General features: G+C 45.2%; 2 protein-coding genes across 27 annotated transcripts in view; one reads left to right on the top strand and one right to left on the bottom strand.

Annotated features, from left to right (window-relative positions):
• The window catches only part of LMAN2L (lectin, mannose binding 2 like), an 82,666-nt gene that overhangs the window by 2,805 nt on the left and 60,671 nt on the right, over positions 1–19,190 (bottom strand). The window lies entirely within an intron of this gene.
• FER1L5 (fer-1 like family member 5) overlaps positions 1–19,190 on the top strand; it is a 60,093-nt gene that overhangs the window by 26,485 nt on the left and 14,418 nt on the right. For all 26 annotated transcript variants that reach the window (XM_045054114.1, XM_045054127.1, XM_045054124.1 and 23 more), the window contains 9 exons: positions 16–98; positions 175–269; positions 1,240–1,365; positions 2,878–3,055; positions 14,871–14,995; positions 15,842–15,942; positions 16,582–16,759; positions 16,836–16,991; positions 18,005–18,136. In XM_045054114.1, the coding sequence (XP_044910049.1) occupies positions 16–98; positions 175–269; positions 1,240–1,365; positions 2,878–3,055; positions 14,871–14,995; positions 15,842–15,942; positions 16,582–16,759; positions 16,836–16,991; positions 18,005–18,136 (1,174 nt within the window). The remainder of the gene's footprint in view (positions 1–15; positions 99–174; positions 270–1,239; positions 1,366–2,877; positions 3,056–14,870; positions 14,996–15,841; positions 15,943–16,581; positions 16,760–16,835; positions 16,992–18,004; positions 18,137–19,190) is intronic.

The following is a 19,190-nucleotide window of genomic DNA, read 5'->3' as shown; positions in this document are numbered from 1 at the left end:
TATGTTTCTCTCCAGCCCCAAGAACAGGTGCCAGGATGAGATAGGGACTGTCAGTCTGTTCCTCAACCAAATCTCATCCACCGGAGCAGAAATAGAAGGCAAGCGATCCCCCAGGCCCCTACCTCCTGCCCTTCTCCCACCTGGCCCTGTCACCCTCACCCTTTCTTCTTGCAGGAATGTATTCTGGCTTCCTACCCTGTTTTGGCCCCAGCTTCCTGACTCTTCATGGGGGTAAAAAGGCCCCTTTCAGGATCCAGGAAGAAGACATTGTAAGCCTCTCATGACAGCTCTAGGGAACAGTGGAGGTAAAAACCAACCATTTGAAAGGTGCTGGGGCCTGGGATGTGACTGGGGAGGGCCCGGCCCTGGTTTCTGTCCATTATGCTATTAGAGGACATGTAATCTATGTGTAAATGACTATGTGTATATGGGACGTGTGTTGTGTCACAAGAAAGGAACAGATGGAGAGCTCTGGGCATTCACTGAGGAAGGGTCATTGAGATGAAACGACAGGTAAGATTTCCAGCAGGTGGAAAGGACATAGAAGACTAAAACGGCATAAGTAAATGTGGAAAGTACTGGGCTATTAAAGATTGGTGATAAATGCCAGGAGGCCAAGTCCAACTGGCTTAAAGGAAGGGAACAGGGCTGGGAAGAATTCTTGAGTGAGGATGAGCTGCAGGCACCAGGACCTCAATGCCATTAAGAGGCTAGCTCGTTCATTCCATCTCTTGTCTCAGCTGCTCGTCAACCTGTGGCCTTCATCCTTTCCTACTTCAGTCAAGCCTCCCTGATGGCCAGTGGCCATCCAAGACTCTGATAGGGAAGGCCAGGGGAGCATTCTAATTAGCTGCCTTAGGTCATGTGTACTCTCCTTAGACCAATCACTGTTGCTAAGAAGGCAGGGCATGCCCTGATTTGCCAGGCTGGAAGCACAAACCCAGTAGTTATCACAGCCTCCTCCAAGCTGGAAGCATTTGCTGGGAATCAGTACTTTGATTTAATCAGCAGGTAAAATGCACAAAGAGGAGGAGTGGGCCTCAGTACAGAAGAGGGGTCAGGGCCCAGAGGTTTCTTGGCACAGCCATGTCTGGGGTGTCTGGAATTCTGCCCCTAGATTGTGGTCATCCCTAGGCAGGAAGTTACTAGGCAATAGTGTCTTTGCTGCAAAGGTGTCAGGAGAAATTTGCTCTTTTTTTCACATCCCTTTTGTCATTGTTTCCCTTCCTGTTGCCCTAGAATATTCCCAATGCTGTTAAGGATGGCTTAGCTTATCGAGGCCGGATCTTCCTGGAGTTATTCACCAACCTCAGTCCTCATCAAGACGTTAAGAAGGATCTCTCCTCTGAAGTAACCAATATAGAGGTAACTACAGGAAAAGGTAACTCAGGAGTAAAGAGTCCCTCTGCCCACCCCAAATCTACTGTGGGTCCTGTTCCTGGCACTGCAGAGGCCCTGGCCACAAGCTGAATGACCTGTTGGGTACATGAGGATGTTTGGTCAACCCACCTGACTCTTTATCAAGCCCCTATGAGGACTTCATGCTGCGTCAGGCACCCAGTAAATACAAGATGAGGTTTTGGTTTAAGAAATGTGTAATCTAGTTAAGGAGAAATTATGTTCTAAGGAGTTTTTATTTCTTCCTGAAGGCTGGGGAAGACCACTGATGCAGGAAGGGGCAGGAGGAGCAGTGTTAAGAATAACCACCCACTTATTCAAAAAAAATGGGAATACGGTCACAGGGAAGGAGAGCCTGAGAGGAGGGAGCAAGTTCCAGAGACCTTTTGGACACAGAATGATCCGAGCCACAGACTAACAAGAAATAAGAAATGAGGCCAACTGCCCTAAGCTGATGCCCATTTTCTGCCTCAGGTGGCAAGGTGGTCAGGGGTGGCATGCACCAACATGGACTCCCTGAAGGAGAAGCAGGCCTGGGGGGTGGACGATGTAATCCCATCTTTGACATGTGCTTGTGAGACATCCATGAAGACCAGTCCCCGAGGCTGCTAGACAGATGGTGTGTCGTCAGCACACCGGGATCTGAACACAGGGTTGTGGAGGAACTGCCTGGGAGGAGTGGGCTGGTGAAAGAGTGCCACAGCCTAAGGCAGGTTGAGGAAGAGGAGGGGCTTGCAGAAGAGACTTAGGAGGAGTCTGCAAAGGAGAGCACTGAGGCAGCCCCCTGCAGAGAGAGTTGCCAGACTGCATGCGTGTGAGGGAGAAACTGCATGCAGACTGTGCATATAGGCAAGTGCATCGAAACTTGGCCGGAAAATAGAAGGAGACAAGATCAGGTGGTAGCTAAATAGAGGCTCAGAAGTGAGGAGGGTTATTTTTTATGACAGGGGAGACCAGCTAGTGAACAGACTGGGTGAGTGCAAGAAGAGGGCAGGGGTTGGCCACAGAAATAAGAGCAGCTGACATGGTAGATGGAGGACCTCGAGCATATGTGGGAGGAGGCGGTTAGAGAAGGGCTCAGAGCAGATGTGTGTGTGTATGTCACCTTCATCACACCCCTGCCCACACTCATTCCATCAGGGGAGGGCGTTTAGGCAAAATGGGAAGGGATGAGGTGGCCCAAGTCAGAGCCTAGTCTGGCCCTCTCTGCCTCAGAGGGAGAAGCCTCCTTTTCAGGAAGGAAAGGAACCACAGCTGACTGGGAGGAGGGGGCCAGGTGATAGAGGTCCTGGGAGGAACTGCCCTTGAGCGGGAGTCAAAGCAGGATTTGAAGGGGGCGGGGTTTCAAAGATGGTCACCAGTTCACCCTGAAGGGAAGCAAAGATGACTTTGAAAGAAACAGGGCGCCTCATCTTTGCCTCCTTGTGTATCTGTGTAGCCTTGGCTTATGTACTGGGGATGTGGGGGTTCTTGTTTTAGAAGCACCACAACCGCCAAAAGTATGGGCTGTGCGTCATCTTCCTTTCCTGTACCATGATGCCCAACTTTAAGGACCTGATCCAATTCGAGGTCAGCATTGGCCACTATGGGAACAAGACAGACCTGAGTTACAAGCCTCTCGTCTCAACCACACAGTACAGCCCAGTGATATATGATGGTAATAGTCAGATCCAACCAAAGAATAGAGAGCATCCACTGCATGCCAGGCTTGTGCTTGGCCCTTTTAAGGGTATTAGCTCATGGAACATTCATAGGTATTGTTAACCCACATGTCACACATGAGGAAAATGAGCTTCGGAGAGGTGAAGTCACCTGCCAAACATTGCACAGCTAGCAGACAGTGAGTGAGCCCATGACAGGAGTTGAAAGTAGGTGTTCGTGTCAAGTCCTTCTCTACAGTAAGTTCCACACTACAACTTTGCCAACCCCATATTCTTCCCTACTACTCTGAACCACCCTTGATCCATCCATGCAACTATCTTCTGCTACTTGTCTTCCCACCTTCTATCCATCCATTAATCCACTCATCCACCCTTTCATCCATTATCTCCCACCCATCCACTGTCCCAAACAGCCAGCCTCCCTTCCATCCATTCATCCATTCATCCATTCATCCAATATATACTTATTAAACACCTATACCAGACACAATAGAGTAGCAGTTCTCAAAGTGCAGTCCCTGGGCCAGGCATCAGCATCACCTTGGAACTTTTAGAAATGCAGATTCTTGGCCCCATCTCAGTTCTACAGAATCAGAAAATCTGGGGATGATGCCCTGCGATCTGTGTTTTGACAAGCCCTTCACGTGTTTCAGATGCATGCTAGAGTTTGAGAGCCACTGTTCTAGAGGAATACTGCCTCCCCTTCCACTTCAACAGCTTTGCAGTCTCATTGCCCATTGAGAGCCTTTCTGTGCTTAAAAAAACTTCCCTGGCTTTTTAAGAACAGCTTATTGAAATAGAATTCACACACCATACAATTCATCCACGTATAGTATGCAATTCAGTTGTTCTTAGTGTATTCACGGAATTGGGCAACCATCTCGTTGATTCTAGAACATTTTCATCGTTCCAGAAAGAAACCCTGTACCCACTAGCAGTCACTCACTATTTCTCCCCTATGTCCCCAAACTCAGGCAACCACTAATCTACTTTCTGTCTCTATGAGTTTCCTATTCTGGACATTTTACCATACACATGGATTCACAATATGTAGTCCTTGGAGTCTGGCTTCTTTCACTTAGCATAATGTTCTACTTATTTTTAAATTATGTATACAAAAGTATAGTAAATGTATGTATACAATTTAAAGAAAAATAAAATGAGTACCCCTGAACTCACTACCCAGCTTAAAAGATAGAAAATTGCCAGCACTTAGAAGTTCCCTGTATGCTCTTCCCACATCCATTTACCCACAAAATAACCACAATCCTGACCCTCATGATAATCACTCCCTTACTCTACTTTTCAATTTTTACCACCTATGTAGGCAACTCTAAACAGCATACTATTTTTGCATTTTGTTCGAGTGGAATTTTGCAGTCTACATTCATCTATTTTCCATCTTTTGCTCCATATTAATTTTTTTCATGTTGGTGTGTGTAGCTGAAGTTCATTTTCACTTCTGTATATGTTCTACTGTATGATTATAACACTAATTATGTGGTATATGTAGACATTTGGGATGTGTCTTCTTTTCCTACTATAATAATTTTGTTATAAACATTCTTGTACATGTCTCCTGGTCTCAAGTGCAAGACTTCCTCTAAATTATATACCCTGGAGTGAAAGAGAGATTCAAAGCAAAAGTAATTATACCAGATTACACTCTCATCAGCATGATATGAGAATTCCTATTACTCCGCTTTCTCACCAGTGCTTGATGTTGCCCAGCCTTTTCATTTTTGCCAATCTGATGGATGTAAAATGGTATCTTATAAGATCTTGATTTGCATTTTCCTAATTATTCATGGAGGATGAGTGCCTTTTCATGTGTTTACAAACATTTGTTTTTCTCATCTGTAAAAAGCCTATAATATGTCTTATCCATTATTCTATTAGGCTTGTCTTTTTCTTATTGACTTTACATTATATTTTCTGGGAACGATCCTTTGTCAATGGGTGTATTGGAAGTATCTTCCCTAAGTTTGGGGCTTTTCATTCTCTTAATGATGATTTTTTATTTGTTTAATTGAGATGTTATTTGCAAACTATAAAATGCACATATTTTAAGTATACAATTTGATGCATTTTGACAAATACATATACCTATGTAACCACCATGGGCAGAAAGTTCCATCACTCCAGAAAGCTGCCATATGCCCCTTTTCAGTCAATCTCCCCAACCCCTGGGGGCAGTCACTGCTGTGCTATCACTATATATTTGTTTTGCTTTTCCTACAACTTCATATATGTGAAATCATACATACAGTTCTCTTTCTATGGCTTCTTTGGCTCAGCATAGTATTATAAGTATTCATCCTACATCTATTCACATAGACAAGTGTTTTGTTCCTTTTTATTTCTGATAGGTACTCCATAATGACCGTTTATTTCCCCATCCCCCTGTTTGTGGACATTTAGATTGATTCAACTTTTGGAGTATTATGAATAAAGCCACTATGAACAGTCCTATACAAGTCTCTCTATGAACATGTGCTTGCATTTCTCTTGGCTACATACCTACAAATGGAATTTGGGGTGTTTTTAAAAAAAATTTTTTTACATTTATTTTATTTTTGAGAGACAGAAAGAGACAGCATGAGCAGGGGAGGGGCAGAGAGATAGAGGGAGACACAGAATCCGAAGCAAGCTCAAGGCTGCAACCTGTCAGCACAGAGCCCGATATGGGGCTCGAACCCACGAACCGTGAGATCATGATCTGAGCCGAAGTCGGACACTTAACCAACTGAGCCACCCAGGTACCCCTGGAATTTGGGTTTTAAAGAGAATAACAATCTTCCAAACTGTTTGTATTATTTTACATACCCACAGCAGTGTTTGAGAGTTGTACTTGCCCCCCATCCTTGCCAACTTTTGATACTGATGACCTTTTACATTTGAGTCATTCTAGAGGGTGTGATGTACATAATGGTAATTTTAATTTCCATTTCTCCAATCAGTAGCAATAGTGAGTGTCTTTTCATGCTCACCTATATTTCTGTAGTGAAGGCACTGTTCAAATCTTTTGCCAGTCTTTCACTGGGTTGTTTGGCTTTTTACATTGCATTCCAATAATTCTTTTGTATTTTGGATACAAGTCCTTCATCAGGTCTGTTTTGCTAATACTTTCCACTCTGTGGCTTGACTTTTCAATTTCCAAGTAGTGTCTTTTGAAGATAAAAAGTTTCTAATTTTGGTGAAGCAAATAAATTCTTATTTTGAGGGGCACCTGGCTGGCTCAGTCAGAAGAGCATGCAACCCTTGATCTCAGGTTCATGAGTTCAAGGCCCAGGTTGGGTGTAGAGATCATAAATAAATAAATAAATAAATAAATAAATAAATAAATAAAGTGAGATTATCTTTTTTTTTTTTAATTTTTTTTTTTAACGTTTATTTATTTTGGGGACAGAGAGAGAGCATGAACGGGGGAGGGGCAGAGAGAGGGGGAGACACAGAATCGGAAGCAGGCTCCAGGCTCCGAGCCATCAGCCCGGAGCCTGACGCGGGGCTCAAACTCCCAGACCGCGAGATTGTGACCTGGCTGAAGTCGGACGCTTAACCGACTGCGCCACCCAGGTGCCCCTCTTTTCTTTTAAGTAATATACTATTTGGTCCAAGAAATACTGTCTACCTCAAGATCATGAGTATTCTCCTGTGTTTCATTCTACACGCTTTATAATTTTAGCTTCTTTATTCAGGTTTATGATCTAACCTGACTTGATTTTTGTGTATGGTGTGAGGTCAGGTTCTTATTTCTATAAAGATAACCAATTCAGTAACATTTGCTGGGAAAAAAAAACTATTAATTCCCACTTACAATTACTCTGACACCTTTGTTGAAAATTGATTAACCATATGTTGTGGGTCTCTTTCTAGAATCATTGTTCTGTTCCATTGATCTGTCTTTATGCTGATACCACACTGTTTTGATTACTATAGCTCTAAAGCAAGTCTTGAAATCAGTTTGTGTAAGTCTTCCAACTTTGTTATTCTTTTACAAAATAATACAATTTCTGGCTATTCTGGTTCCTTTCCATTTTCATGTAAACTTTAGCATCAGCTTGACAATTTCTACAAAAAGCCTGCTGGAATTTTCCTATCTTCTTTTGTTCTAATCAAGTGTTTTTTTATTTGTTTAGTTTTGGGGTTTTTTTTAGTATTATGCTCTATCTCCTCTCTGGCTATGTATCTCTGGATTATTTGTAGCAGTTGGTCAAGAGATTGCAATATTGATCTTTAATCTATCATTGTCTACCTTGAGTTAATATTATAACTACTTCACATATTTTATAAGTCACATATAACTGTTATATATAAAATAAAATGCAATCATAATAGTATAATTGTATTTTCACCTTTGTTATTCATTCTAGAGTTGGTTTGCTAATATTTTGTTTAGGATTCTTGCATCTATATGAATAAGATTGATCTTTCTTGTAATTTTCTTTCTTGTAGTGTCCTTTGTTCAGTTTTTATATCAAAGTTATGCTAGCCTCATGAAATTGAGTAGCATTTCCTCTTTTTACTCACTAGGAGCATTTGGGTAAGACTGTAATTATCTGTTTCTTGAAAGTTTGATAGAACTCACCTCTAAATATAAGCCTGGTGTTTTTTTCTAATTGATTTAAATACAGATTTATTTTAATTATTCAGCGTTTCTATTTCTTATTAAGTCAATTTGGTAGGTTTAATTTATCTAGGAATTTATAAATTCCCTTCATGTAAGTTTTCAAAATTTTCAGCATAAAATTATTCATAGTATCTTTAAAGAATTTTTTTTATTTTGGCAAAATACACATAACATAAAATGTACCATTTTAACCATCTTTAAATGTACAGTTCAGTGGAATTAAGTACATTCACAATGTTGTGTCACTATCACCTCTATTTCTAGAACTCTTTCATCATCACAAACAGAAACTCTACCCTTTAGACAATAAATCCCCTTGTCCTCCTCCCCACAGCTCCTGGTAGCCTCTCTTCTACTTTTTGTTTCTCTAAATTTGCCTATACCTCATATGTGGAATCAAATAATATGTGTCCTTTGTGTTTGACTTATTTCACTTAGCATTTGTTTTCAAGGTTCATCCATGTTATAACATGTGTTAGAACTGCATTGCTTTTTATGGCTGAATAATATCCCTTGGTATGTACGTATCACATTTTGTTTATCCATTCATCTGTTGATGGACACATGGGTTGTTTCCACATTTTTGCTATTGGCTAAATTGTTTTAGCTATTAGCTATTAGCTATTAATAGCTAATAGCTATTAGCTGTTGTTTCCACAGTAACTGTTGTGAATAATGCTGCTTATGAACATCAGTGTACACATACCGGGGTCCCTGTTTTTAGTTATTTAGGGTTTATGCCTAGGAGTGGAAGCACTGGATCATATAGTAATTCTGTTTAACTTTTTGAGGAACCACCAAACTATTTTCTACCATAGTTTCTTACTATTATCTATTTATCTCTGTAATATCTAAAAATAGCTGTCCTTATTTTATTCTTTGAGGGCATGGGCATACACGTGTGCTTTCTTTTCATAATTCTTGACAGACTTTTCCAATCTTTTGCAAGTAATGCTGTCAAGATATAATCTTATTCACAGGTAAGTCACATGAGTCAGTATAACAGTAGGATAAATTTCCCAAAGTGAAATTGGTCAAAGTGTATTTGCATCTTGGCAGATATTACAAAACTGCCCTTTGTGCTGGGCATTTTCCCGTTTGCTGTCATCATCTCAGCAAGGAGAGATTTTGCATGCTCTGTTCTATATCAAACTTCATTCTCGCCCTTCCTGGATCTACTCTGTATCTCAGAGCTGAACACCTGCAAACTATGCCAGCTGAGAGTCCCATGCCAGCTGATAAAAAGAGAAGATACTGTTGTTCTGTTACACCTCTTCACCTCTTCACTCTGTCTTTCTGTCTCCCCCTCTCCCTCCCTCCCACCCCTGATTCAGGAGACATCTCTGGAAGTAGCTACATCCCTTCAAAGATCCCACCTTTGGCTGGCCCCTCCTCCATGGTTCCAGCCTTGGCCTGGCATCTGCTCCTCTGCCATGCCACCCACTACTGGCTGGACATCACCTTCTTAGTGACTCCAGTGCCCTGCACAGCTATCTCGATGATGAAGTGATATTGTGCACCTGTCTCTGGTCACACCACTGCCTCCATTTTGTTCCCTAGCCCTAGAAACAGAAGTCTCTTCCCCCTGTTATTAATATGAGAATAAGGTCACTTTCCCCTTCTTGATCTCTTGGCCCTTTCAACACATTAAATTCCTTCTATTTCCAATATCTGCCATGGTCTTTTTCTTTTCCTGGCTGTACCCTGACTGATAATCCTCCATAAACGTTGTACCATTCAACATTCCCACCAGCAATGTATGAGACCCTGATCAGTCTGGTAAGTGAAAAGAGGCATTTTGGTGTAGTTTTCATTTTTTTTTCTGTTGTTGTAAATGAAGTTGGGCATCTTTTCATGTTTACAAGTCATTTGTGTTTCTCATTAATTTCCTGTTTATCTATTTTCTCTTTTATTCTATTAGGATATTAGTTATTTTCTTATTGATTTCTAGGAACCCTTCATAGATGAGGGAGATTAGGCCCTTATGATATGACCTGTAAGTATTTCCCCCATATTTGTCTCATATCTTTGTCTATGGTGTTTGGGATTTTTTTCCCCTGAAGTCTTTTTTTTTTTTTTTTTTTAATGTACTCAAATTACTTCTTTAATGGCTTCTGGTTTTTGAGTCATAATTAGAAAGGTCTTCTCCACTCCAGATTTATTAAGGAGAATTCTCTCATGTTTTGTTCTAGAAGTTTGTGGTTTCTTAAAAGTTTCATAACCAATACTTTCCCTTTTTCTGATATTTTTCCCCATAAATTTCCTGATCTTTTTGTCCAGCTCCCCAAATATCCTTTATTTTGCAAGTCTACTAACTTCACCAGGATATGTTGAAGTGTTGATCCTTTGGGGTCAGTTTTCCCTGGCACATGATGTACTCTTTCATGGATACAAGATTAGAATCTTATTCTGTTAGTAGTTTCTTTAGTGGTATATATATTTTTTACAGTTTTTTAATTGGATTGTGTGTCTTCTTATTATGGGGTTATAAGAGTTCTTTATATATGCTGGATACAAGTCTGTTATTAGGTATAAGATTTTCAAATAATCTGGCTTATCTTTTCATTTTCTTAACAGTATCTTTGAAGTGTGAATATCTTTAATTTGGAGGAAGTACAATTTTTTTCTTTTATGGTGTCATATCTGAGATCCCTTTCCCTAACCCAAGGTTATGAAGATTTTTCTCCCTATCTTCTAAAAGTTTCATACTTTTGGTTCTTATATTTAGCTGTATGATCCATTTTGAATTAATTTGTATATGAATGCAATTTTTCAAGCACCATTTGTTAAAAAGACTACCTCTAGGGGCACCTGGGTGGCTCAGTTGGTTGGGAGACCGACTTTGGCTCAGGTCATGATCTCGCAGTTTGTGAGTTCAAGCAGACTCTGTGCTGATTGCTCAGAGCCTGGAGCCTGCTTTGGATTCTACCTCTCTCTACCCCTCCCCTGCTCATGCTCTGTGTCTCTCTGTCTCTCAATAATAAATAAACATTTAAAAAAATTTTTTTAATAAAAATAAAGACTATCTCTTCCCATGTGAGTTTTCTTTAGAGATATATATATATATATATATGTATATATATATATGTTTTTTTAATGTTTATTTATTTGTTTTGAGAGGGGGTATGGAGGGGCAGAGAGAGAAGGAGAGAAAATTCCAAGTGGGCTCCACTCTGTCGGCGCAGAACCCGACACGGGGCTCGATCCCAAGAACTGTGAGATCATGACCTGAGCCGAAATCAAGAGTTGGACATTTAACCAACTGAGCCACCCAGGTGCCCCTTTTTAGTTATATTTTTAAATATTCTGTCCCATTGTTTAGGTTTTCTACTTCAGGGGCTTCATTTATGGACTTAACATTTTTCCTTGGTTTTCTTCTGTATCCATCATCTTCTCCTTGATCCTTTTTGACTCTTTATTTACATTTTATTTTGGTCACTCTTTTATTTCTATCCTTATTTCTATACGTCTCACCAGATTGTCTGCAGGGTCTAATCTCCCTTAGGCTTCTTTTTATGTTGTCTTCCTTCTAGGGTGTTTGTGTTTTTACTTCTACTTTTTGACTGCATTTTGCCAGCTCACATTTCCTCCTCTGAGCACTGAGTTTGTTCTGGGAGTGTATTTTTGCTGGCGCTTTCTGCACTCCGCTCCCATCCAGCTGTGCTTCCAGCTGTCTGTCTGGCTCATCGCTTCCCCGCAGGTGACTTCTGTTGCACTTCACCCCTTCCAGCTTCGGCTTTGAGGGCAATCATAGTTGCTTTTGGCAGTCCTTATGTGTATTTTGAGTCTGCAGATTATATCTGTCTCCTTGTTTTGCTGAAAATGGAGTTGTTTTCCTCCTCCTTGTTGCTTTTGTATGCCATCCAAGAGTAGAAGAAGAAAATTGCCATCTTGTATCTGCACATTCATATCTGAGAACCCCAGTCCTGGACCTCTGCTCACTTAACCATTGTAATGATTCATTCAGTGCCAGAGTCTGCAACTAGGGTCTGCCAACAATTCTGGAAAATTATAAGATATTTTCACTTTGAAAACTACTTCTCCTTGTCTCTTATAGCTCCTTCTCAAACGGACTCTATTCTCTGTGGAACTTGTCATTCTGTTCTTCATATTTTTAAATTTCTCTTCCATATTTGCCATCTCTGTGAGCTGCATTCTGCATAACTTCTAGATCTTCTTAGAAGGGCCTTAGGTAACCAATATATTTAAAATGTTTTGGCAGCTCCTGATCCCTGGTCCCCACTTTATTCTTCCCCATAGTATTTTCTACTATTTGACACACTCTATTTTAATGTATTTTTGTCTTTTTTGCCTCTACTATTCTTTAAGTTCTTAAGTAAACTTTTGATTCAAGGGCGCCTGGGTGGCTCAGTTGGTTAAGCGTCGGACTCTTGATTTCGGCTCAGGTCATGATCTCACAGTTCATGGGATTGAGCCCTGCATCGGGCTGCATGCTAACAGCCTGCTTAGGATTCTCTCTCTCCTGCTGTCTCTGCCCCTCCCCCTCTCACGTGCAATAGCTCTCTCTCTCAAAAAAAATAAACAAAAAAACTTTTGATTCAAGTATAACATAGCTACGGAAAAGTACACAAAGCAAAGCATCCAACTCAATGAATTATCACGAAGCAAACACACCCACGTAACAACATTCAGACCATGAAACAGAGTCCTGACATCCCAGAGGCTCCTTGAGCCTCTCTACCCCCAGCCCCACCAAGGGCACCACCCTCCTAACCTCCATTTTGTCTGGTGGTTAGGTTTATAAAAACAATCATATGGCATGCAGTCTTTTGTGTCTGGTTTCTTTTGCTCACCATTTTGTGAAATGCATTCACAAACCTAGATGATGCTGGCTGTAGCTGTGGTTTGTTCTCATACCGTATAGTATTCCTTGTGCAAATATACCATAATTTATTTTTTCCTTCCATTACTGAGAGAGATTTTGGTGGTTTCCTGTTTTGGACTATTATGAACAGTGCTGCCATGAACATTTTGCACCCTGTCTTTTGATAATGTTGTGACCCCTTTCCGTTGAGTATATACCTGGAAGCAGAACTGCGAGGCTATGAGGTGCGTGGGTGGCTCAGTCGGTTGAGCGCCCGAGGTTGACTCAGGTCATGATCTTGCAGTTCGTGAGCTTGAGCCCCCCTTTGGGCTCTGTGCTGACAGCTCAGGGCCTGAAGCCTGTTTCAGATTCTGTGTGTCCCTCTCTCTCTCTGACTCTTCCCTGCTTACGCTCTGTCTCTCTCTCTCTCAAAAATAAATAAACATTAAAAAAAAAAAAAAGAATGGTGGAACTGCAGGGCTGGAGAGTGTGTATATTGGTTCTGAGCTGCTTGTTTCTAGAAACTTTATCTGTAGGAAACCTTTGGGACTTTAAAGTTTCAACTCCAGAGAGGATTCCTTTGCTTCCTCCAGTTACCTAGGGCACTGCCAACTAAAGACCACTTTAAATTTTCTCCAGCCCACACAGGTGATATGAATGCAGAATACAACCTGTGTGAGGCTCCACTTAAAGTTACAAATGTTACAAATGAGAAAATGTCCTGCCCCCTCTACCTGGAGCTATGCTGGAGATAGGCCAGATTCCTCAGTGTTGTCTTCTGTGTGGTGGGTTATTTCTCCTTGACTGAGGGTTTAGGTTTTGGAGTGGCAGCTTTGCATGGCAGATTAGTTTGGTAAGGGCTGCCCTAACAAAGCACCACAAACTGGGTGGCTTAGCACAACAGGAGACTTGTTCTCCATTCTGGAGGCTAGACATCCCAAATCAAGTCGTTCTTTGTTTTTTTATTTAGTTTTTTAATTTCCTTTTGAGATTTTTTTTTAAGTTTATTTATTTTGAGAGAGAGTGTGAACAGGGGAGGGGCAGAGAGAGAATCCCAAGCAGGCTCTGCACTGTCAGCATGGAGCCCGACGCAGGGCTCAAACCTACAACGCTGAGATCAAGAGTAACACGCTCTACCAACTCAGCCAGCCAAGCACCCCAGGCATCCTTCCGATGGATCTGAGGGAGAATCTGTTCCCAGCCTCTCTCCCAGCATCTGGTGGTTGCCTACAGTCTTTGGTGCTCCTTGGCATGTAGACGCACCACTCCACCTCTGCCCTCTGTCTTCACGTGGTGTTCTTCCTCCATCCCTGTGTCTTCACATGGCTGTCCTCTCTCTGTGCCCCTCTCTTCTTCTTATAGGAACATCTACATTGTGTTAAGGCTCCAGCCTACTCCAGATGACCTCATCTTGACTAATGACAGTTGCAATGACCCTATTTCCAAATAAAGTCACATTCTGAGGTAGTAGGGTTAGGACTTCAACATATCTGTATAGGGGACACAATTCAACCCATAACACATGGGGTCTCCTATTAGACTGCCCATTGTGGGCAGTGCCAGGCTTTCTCTGCTGAGCCCCCTGCCCTGGCACTTGCCAAAGAGTTCTCCAAGATTTCCAGAAACTTAGAGGGCAAAAGTCAGCTTGTTTTTGCTTGCCTCACAGGTTTTCTGCTCTTACTTTACTTTGATTTCTGTAGACTTCGTTCCTTATATCAAGTCAGCAACACAATTCAGAAACATTTTTAAACGCATTTATGTTCCATCTAGCATTCCCCCCACCTATTTCAATAAGGAACATGGCCAGAGAACTCAGTTTGCCAAACCCATCACTGGCTTTTATCCATCTTTGCTCTCCTGACCCCACGCCTCTGCACTGGCAGGCCCTTTATGTTAGATGTCTGCCCACTCCAGCCAAACCCTGGGTCTGCCCTCTGCCTTGCAGCCCACCCAGAAGGGAGACCCTACCTCAAGTCATGCCACCTGCCTTGGCATCTCACCTGAGGTTAAGGGCATGGGGCTTTGGAGCTAGACACCTGAATTATGATCACCTGGCCATGCCTACATTTTCCCACATATAAAATGGGGACTTTTGAAAGGCGACATGACACCCTGAGCACAATGAATACTTGGTAAGGCCAGACATGTTCATCATAGTGCATACGTTCTCAACTGGCCACCAGCCCACCCTCTGGAGGGAGGGGTCCAATTGGGATTGTTAACAGATGGCAGGCATTCTTGAGGAATGGGGTAGCTCAGGGAAGGTCCTCTGAGGGGGCGCAGTAAAAGGGGACTTCCCACAGTCCCTCAGACACCTCCCCCACCTCCCCACCCCCACCACATGTCTGTGTCTCAGGAAACATCTACCATTATGTGCCCTGGTACAACACCAAGCCGGTGGTGGCCGTGACCTCCTACTGGGAGGACGTCAGCTCCCGCATGAACTGCCTCAACCTCCTTCACTTCATTCGGGACCGCCTGGTGAGTGGTGCAAGAGGGTGCAGGGGTAGGGCCGGGCCATGGATGGGAGGCTTTGGAAACTAAATCACAGTCCTAGGGAGCCGGTCACTCTCCTTGCTCACACACTCTGCACCAATGAAGATGGAAGTGTCCGGCACTGTGCTAGATACTGAAGACCCGAAGCTGAATAAACATAGCGCCCAGCCCCACCACCGGGGAAGTCAGACATGCAAATAGCTACTATACAGAGGAGCTAGGGCTGGAGATACAGTACCCAGAGCTGTGGGGGCACAGAGATTAGGGGTGGGGGAGGGGAGACAAAGACAGGATAATCAGAGGAAGTGTTTGAAATGGAGGTGACATTTGAGGAGAGTCTTGAAGAATGAGGAGTTTGCTGGTGGCGTGGTGGGGGTGCAGAGAAGGGAACAATGTGCAAAGCCATGTGACACGAAGTTCAGGGGTGGCGGGGACAAGGAGGTGATGTGGAAATAAGGCCAGAGAAACTGGAAGGGGTCAGATCACAAAAAGTGTTATGCATCTGTTAAGGAGGGAAGTCACTGAACAGTTTTAGGCAGGAGAGCCACCTTAGATAAGACTTGCTTGCACCTACAGAAGGGAAGCCCTGGGTCAAGACTATACCCCTTACAATCCTGCCCTATCCTTCCACTTCCTGCCACTTATTCTATTGGGTCATGGAGAGGGTGCGTGAGGATCCCAGCCTTGCAAGGGCATGTGACAGCTTTGGACGGATATCCTCAGGTTATCCCAAAGGCCCCCAAGTCCTGACTGAAAACATCTCAGGCCAGTTGGCCCTGTAACCCCTCCCGGATGAGCCCCCATGCTCATTTCCTGTCTCCTGCTGGACAGAAAGCCAATCTGGACACCCTGAAGTCCATACGGAATCCGAGGGACCCCGCTCTGCTCCCCCAGTGGAAGAAGCTGCTGAGAGAACTGGTGGAGGACTGCAAGTAGGGGAGGAGTGCACTGCCCTGGGGCTGGGGCTGAGCCAGGTCAGGTTCACATGGGGTGGGGGTTCAGACCAGCACCCTACAGAACATCACCCAGCTCCTAACTCCTCAAGAAAGGGGCTCTGCTCAAATATCTCTCAGGCTCAAAGTCCACAGACATTGCTGCTTCTCCTCCCCCATTCAGGCCCTCTGGAAACTGGCCTTGGCCTCCCCACCCAGCCTTATCTGGCTGTCCCTATACACACACCTGATGCTCCTACCAACCCAGACCTCTCCCTGTCATCTTGACAAGCAGTTTTTTCCCTGCTGCTGCTCCTGTCCACAGTGCCCTCCACAGGGCTCTGCCTGTTCTGGAAGATGCATCGTAAGGCCTCTCCCAGCCCCAGCCCCACACCCCACTTAGATCTCCACCCCTACCCCCCAGGGCTTGGTTGACCCTTGTTTCTGGGCTCTCACCCACCTCCACAAGGGGCTCCCTGAGCACAGGCCTGTGGGAGGGGGTTCTCATGAGAACCGGTGGGCCAGGCCATCACGGGACAGGACAGGATCTCAAGTCTAAGAAGGGTACCTTGGCCTAAGGCATGGCAGGAGGTAAGATGGAGAGAGGCCCAGCCCCCTCTTTCCCGGTCCTGGCCACAGGCACCCTCTGCCCTGCATGACCCATCAGCACAGAGCCACCGAGCTGGACAAGAAGAGGTGGCAGCTCCGCAGCCTCCTCCTGCAGGAACTGGCCCAAAAGGCCAAGGAAGCCAAGCCCAGGAACATGGTGGCCACTGTGGAGAACTGGCTGTACCGCCTCAATGCCATGCTCCCTGAGGTAGGCGCTGGACATGCTGCTGGGGGAGGTGGGACTTGAAGCCTGCCACAGGCGTGACACCATCCCGTCTCGGCAGCCCCAGGTGAGCCTCCCAGATGTGATGATCTGGCTGATGTCCAAGGGGCAGCGAGTGGCCTATGCACAGGTGCCTGCCCATAGCATCCTGTTCTCCCCGACAGGGGTTCTGCACTCTGGCAGGTTCTGTGGGAAGACACAGACCCTCTTCTTGCAGGTGGGGAAGCTGGGAATCCTCAGGCCACCCTGTTCCTCGGGGGAGGAAAAGGCCCAGAAACACCCCAAGAGAGAAGCCCTGAACTCTTGAGGCAGCCCCCATGAGTTTCCCTGAGGGCATACCCACTTCGTCTCTCCTGGACCCTCTACCAGATAAAGTGGGGTTTAAAGAGTCTCCAGAGGAAGGCAGGGGACAATGACCACCATCATGTGGTTAATGCCAAGTCCACATCCCTCATATATGTTCCTCAAATTCATGTCTTCCCTCATCCTTACACTACACTTGGTCCAGTCCCTTATCTCTCCCCTGAACCACGATTGGGTGCTTTCCAAAATATTTAATGTTTATATGGCTTGGGCACCAGCCCATCATATCAGATGCAGGCCATACATAAGGCTGGCTGACCAGCACCCCTGCCCTGATGACAGCCACTACTCCCAGCCTTCTCCACCTCACCCCACCCGGGAAGCAGGTGGGGAGCTCTCCCTCGTTCTTGATGTCCTTGGCTCCCCATTGCCTTCTGGAGAAGGCTCAACTGCCCTAGCTGGGCCCCAGCCCCTTTTCACTGCCATAACCTCCTTAGGGCTACATACTCTCAACAGTCAGGCTACTCTCGGCTTCCCCACCCCCAAACCTGCCTGCCCTGTGCCCTTTCTACCATTGTGGAAGGGCCCTCCCATGCCCACCTGAGTCCCTCATCCTACAAGAACCACTGAGACTTGACTCCTGGCTCTACCACTCACTGGCTTGTGTGACCCCAGACCAACCCTTGACCATGTCCAGGTCTCAATCTGCTCCTCTGTTAAATAGGCCTAGTGAAAATGATGCTTGCCCTCTCCCTCTGGAAGGCAGGAACCCTGCATCATTCACTTTTAGCCCCAGCACCCCACTCAGTGGAAGGCCCCTGCTCCCAGGGTTCAGGGTGAAGGAGCAGGTGTGTGTCCGTCCCTCACCCGGGCCCCTGCCCCCTGGGGAATGTGTACCCCTGTGGGGTTGACCTGCCTCCGGTTCAGTACCCAGAGGGTGAAGGACAGAAGGACACGCTCCCGGCCCACCTCCGGGTCTGCATGTGGCTCGGCAACATCACAGACAGCAAGGATCTGCAGCTGCTCCGCCAGGGCGAAGTTGTCGTGTACGCGGAGACGGTAAGCGGCACCCGGGTAGGACAGAGCAGGGAGGTCAAGCTGCAAATAGCCTAGCACCAAAGGTGGAGAAAACGGTTACCAGCGGAATCTGAGGATTATGAAATGGGCGTCATCAGGAGCGGTGGCAGAGCCTAAAGCAGTCTCAGATGCCGCCAGCTCAGGGCATGTGCATGTAATGACAACGGGAGCAGCCAAGTGGTCCCTTAGGGCCAGTCGCTCTCTCACTGACGGAGGTTCATGAAGAGTTTCTTCCAGTTCCTTCAAGGCCTGCAAGGTGAGTGAGGCTCCACTGGCAGGGGTCTCCTCTGTCACACACATGGCAGCCTAGGACCCCTGCAGACTCCAGCTGGGTCCTCCAGGCCAGTCTGGTGGTTCTGGGTAGGGTGGGGCCTGGAACGTTCAGAGGAGCAGGAAATGAGGCATCTTCCCAGAGAACCATAGACCCATGGGTGGGTAAGCAGCCAGCCGGTCAGAGACTACTCTAGAATCAGAGGAGGGAAAGAAGACCCTTGCTCCCTGAGGGAGGACATGGTTCAGAAGGAGGCTCTGAGAGCAGTGGGAATGGAGTTTAAGAGTTTTCAGCTTAATTTACCAAGTTAAAAACATACTTTCGTGGTTCCTAAGTTGCATGCTGTGAACAGATATACCCTAACATACATAACCAGCCCCTACGAAGGGCTGGTCAATGCCAAGATGAGTGGGGATTTAGGAGGAGATGCAGGCAGCAGGGGCTGTATGTCCAGCTAGGGGAATGTGGGGATAAAAAGCTCAGAGGCTGCAAAGATGTGGCAAGTGGTGGAGCAGCATTGGGTTCCCTGGATCAGTAGCAACAGCACTAAGGGACCACACTGCAGGTGCCACCAGGCTCTAACACAGGCACCCACCCCACTCTACCCTTCAGTGGCCGAGCACCCTGGGGTAGAATTGACCTCTGAGCCTCAGTCTCCCTGCCTGTGAAATGGGACTGTGAGAATTACAGGGGACAGTTCATGTAAAACCCTAGACATGGGCCTGGCCCAAGGGGAGAGCTTGATGAACAGAGTCTGCCTGTGCT

The sequence above is a fragment of the Felis catus genome, chromosome A3 (assembly GCF_018350175.1).
Source record: "Felis catus isolate Fca126 chromosome A3, F.catus_Fca126_mat1.0, whole genome shotgun sequence".
Lineage (NCBI taxonomy): Eukaryota > Metazoa > Chordata > Mammalia > Carnivora > Felidae > Felis > Felis catus.
The sequence above is the reverse complement of the archived record's forward strand: the minus strand, read 5'-3'. Positions and strand labels throughout refer to the sequence as shown.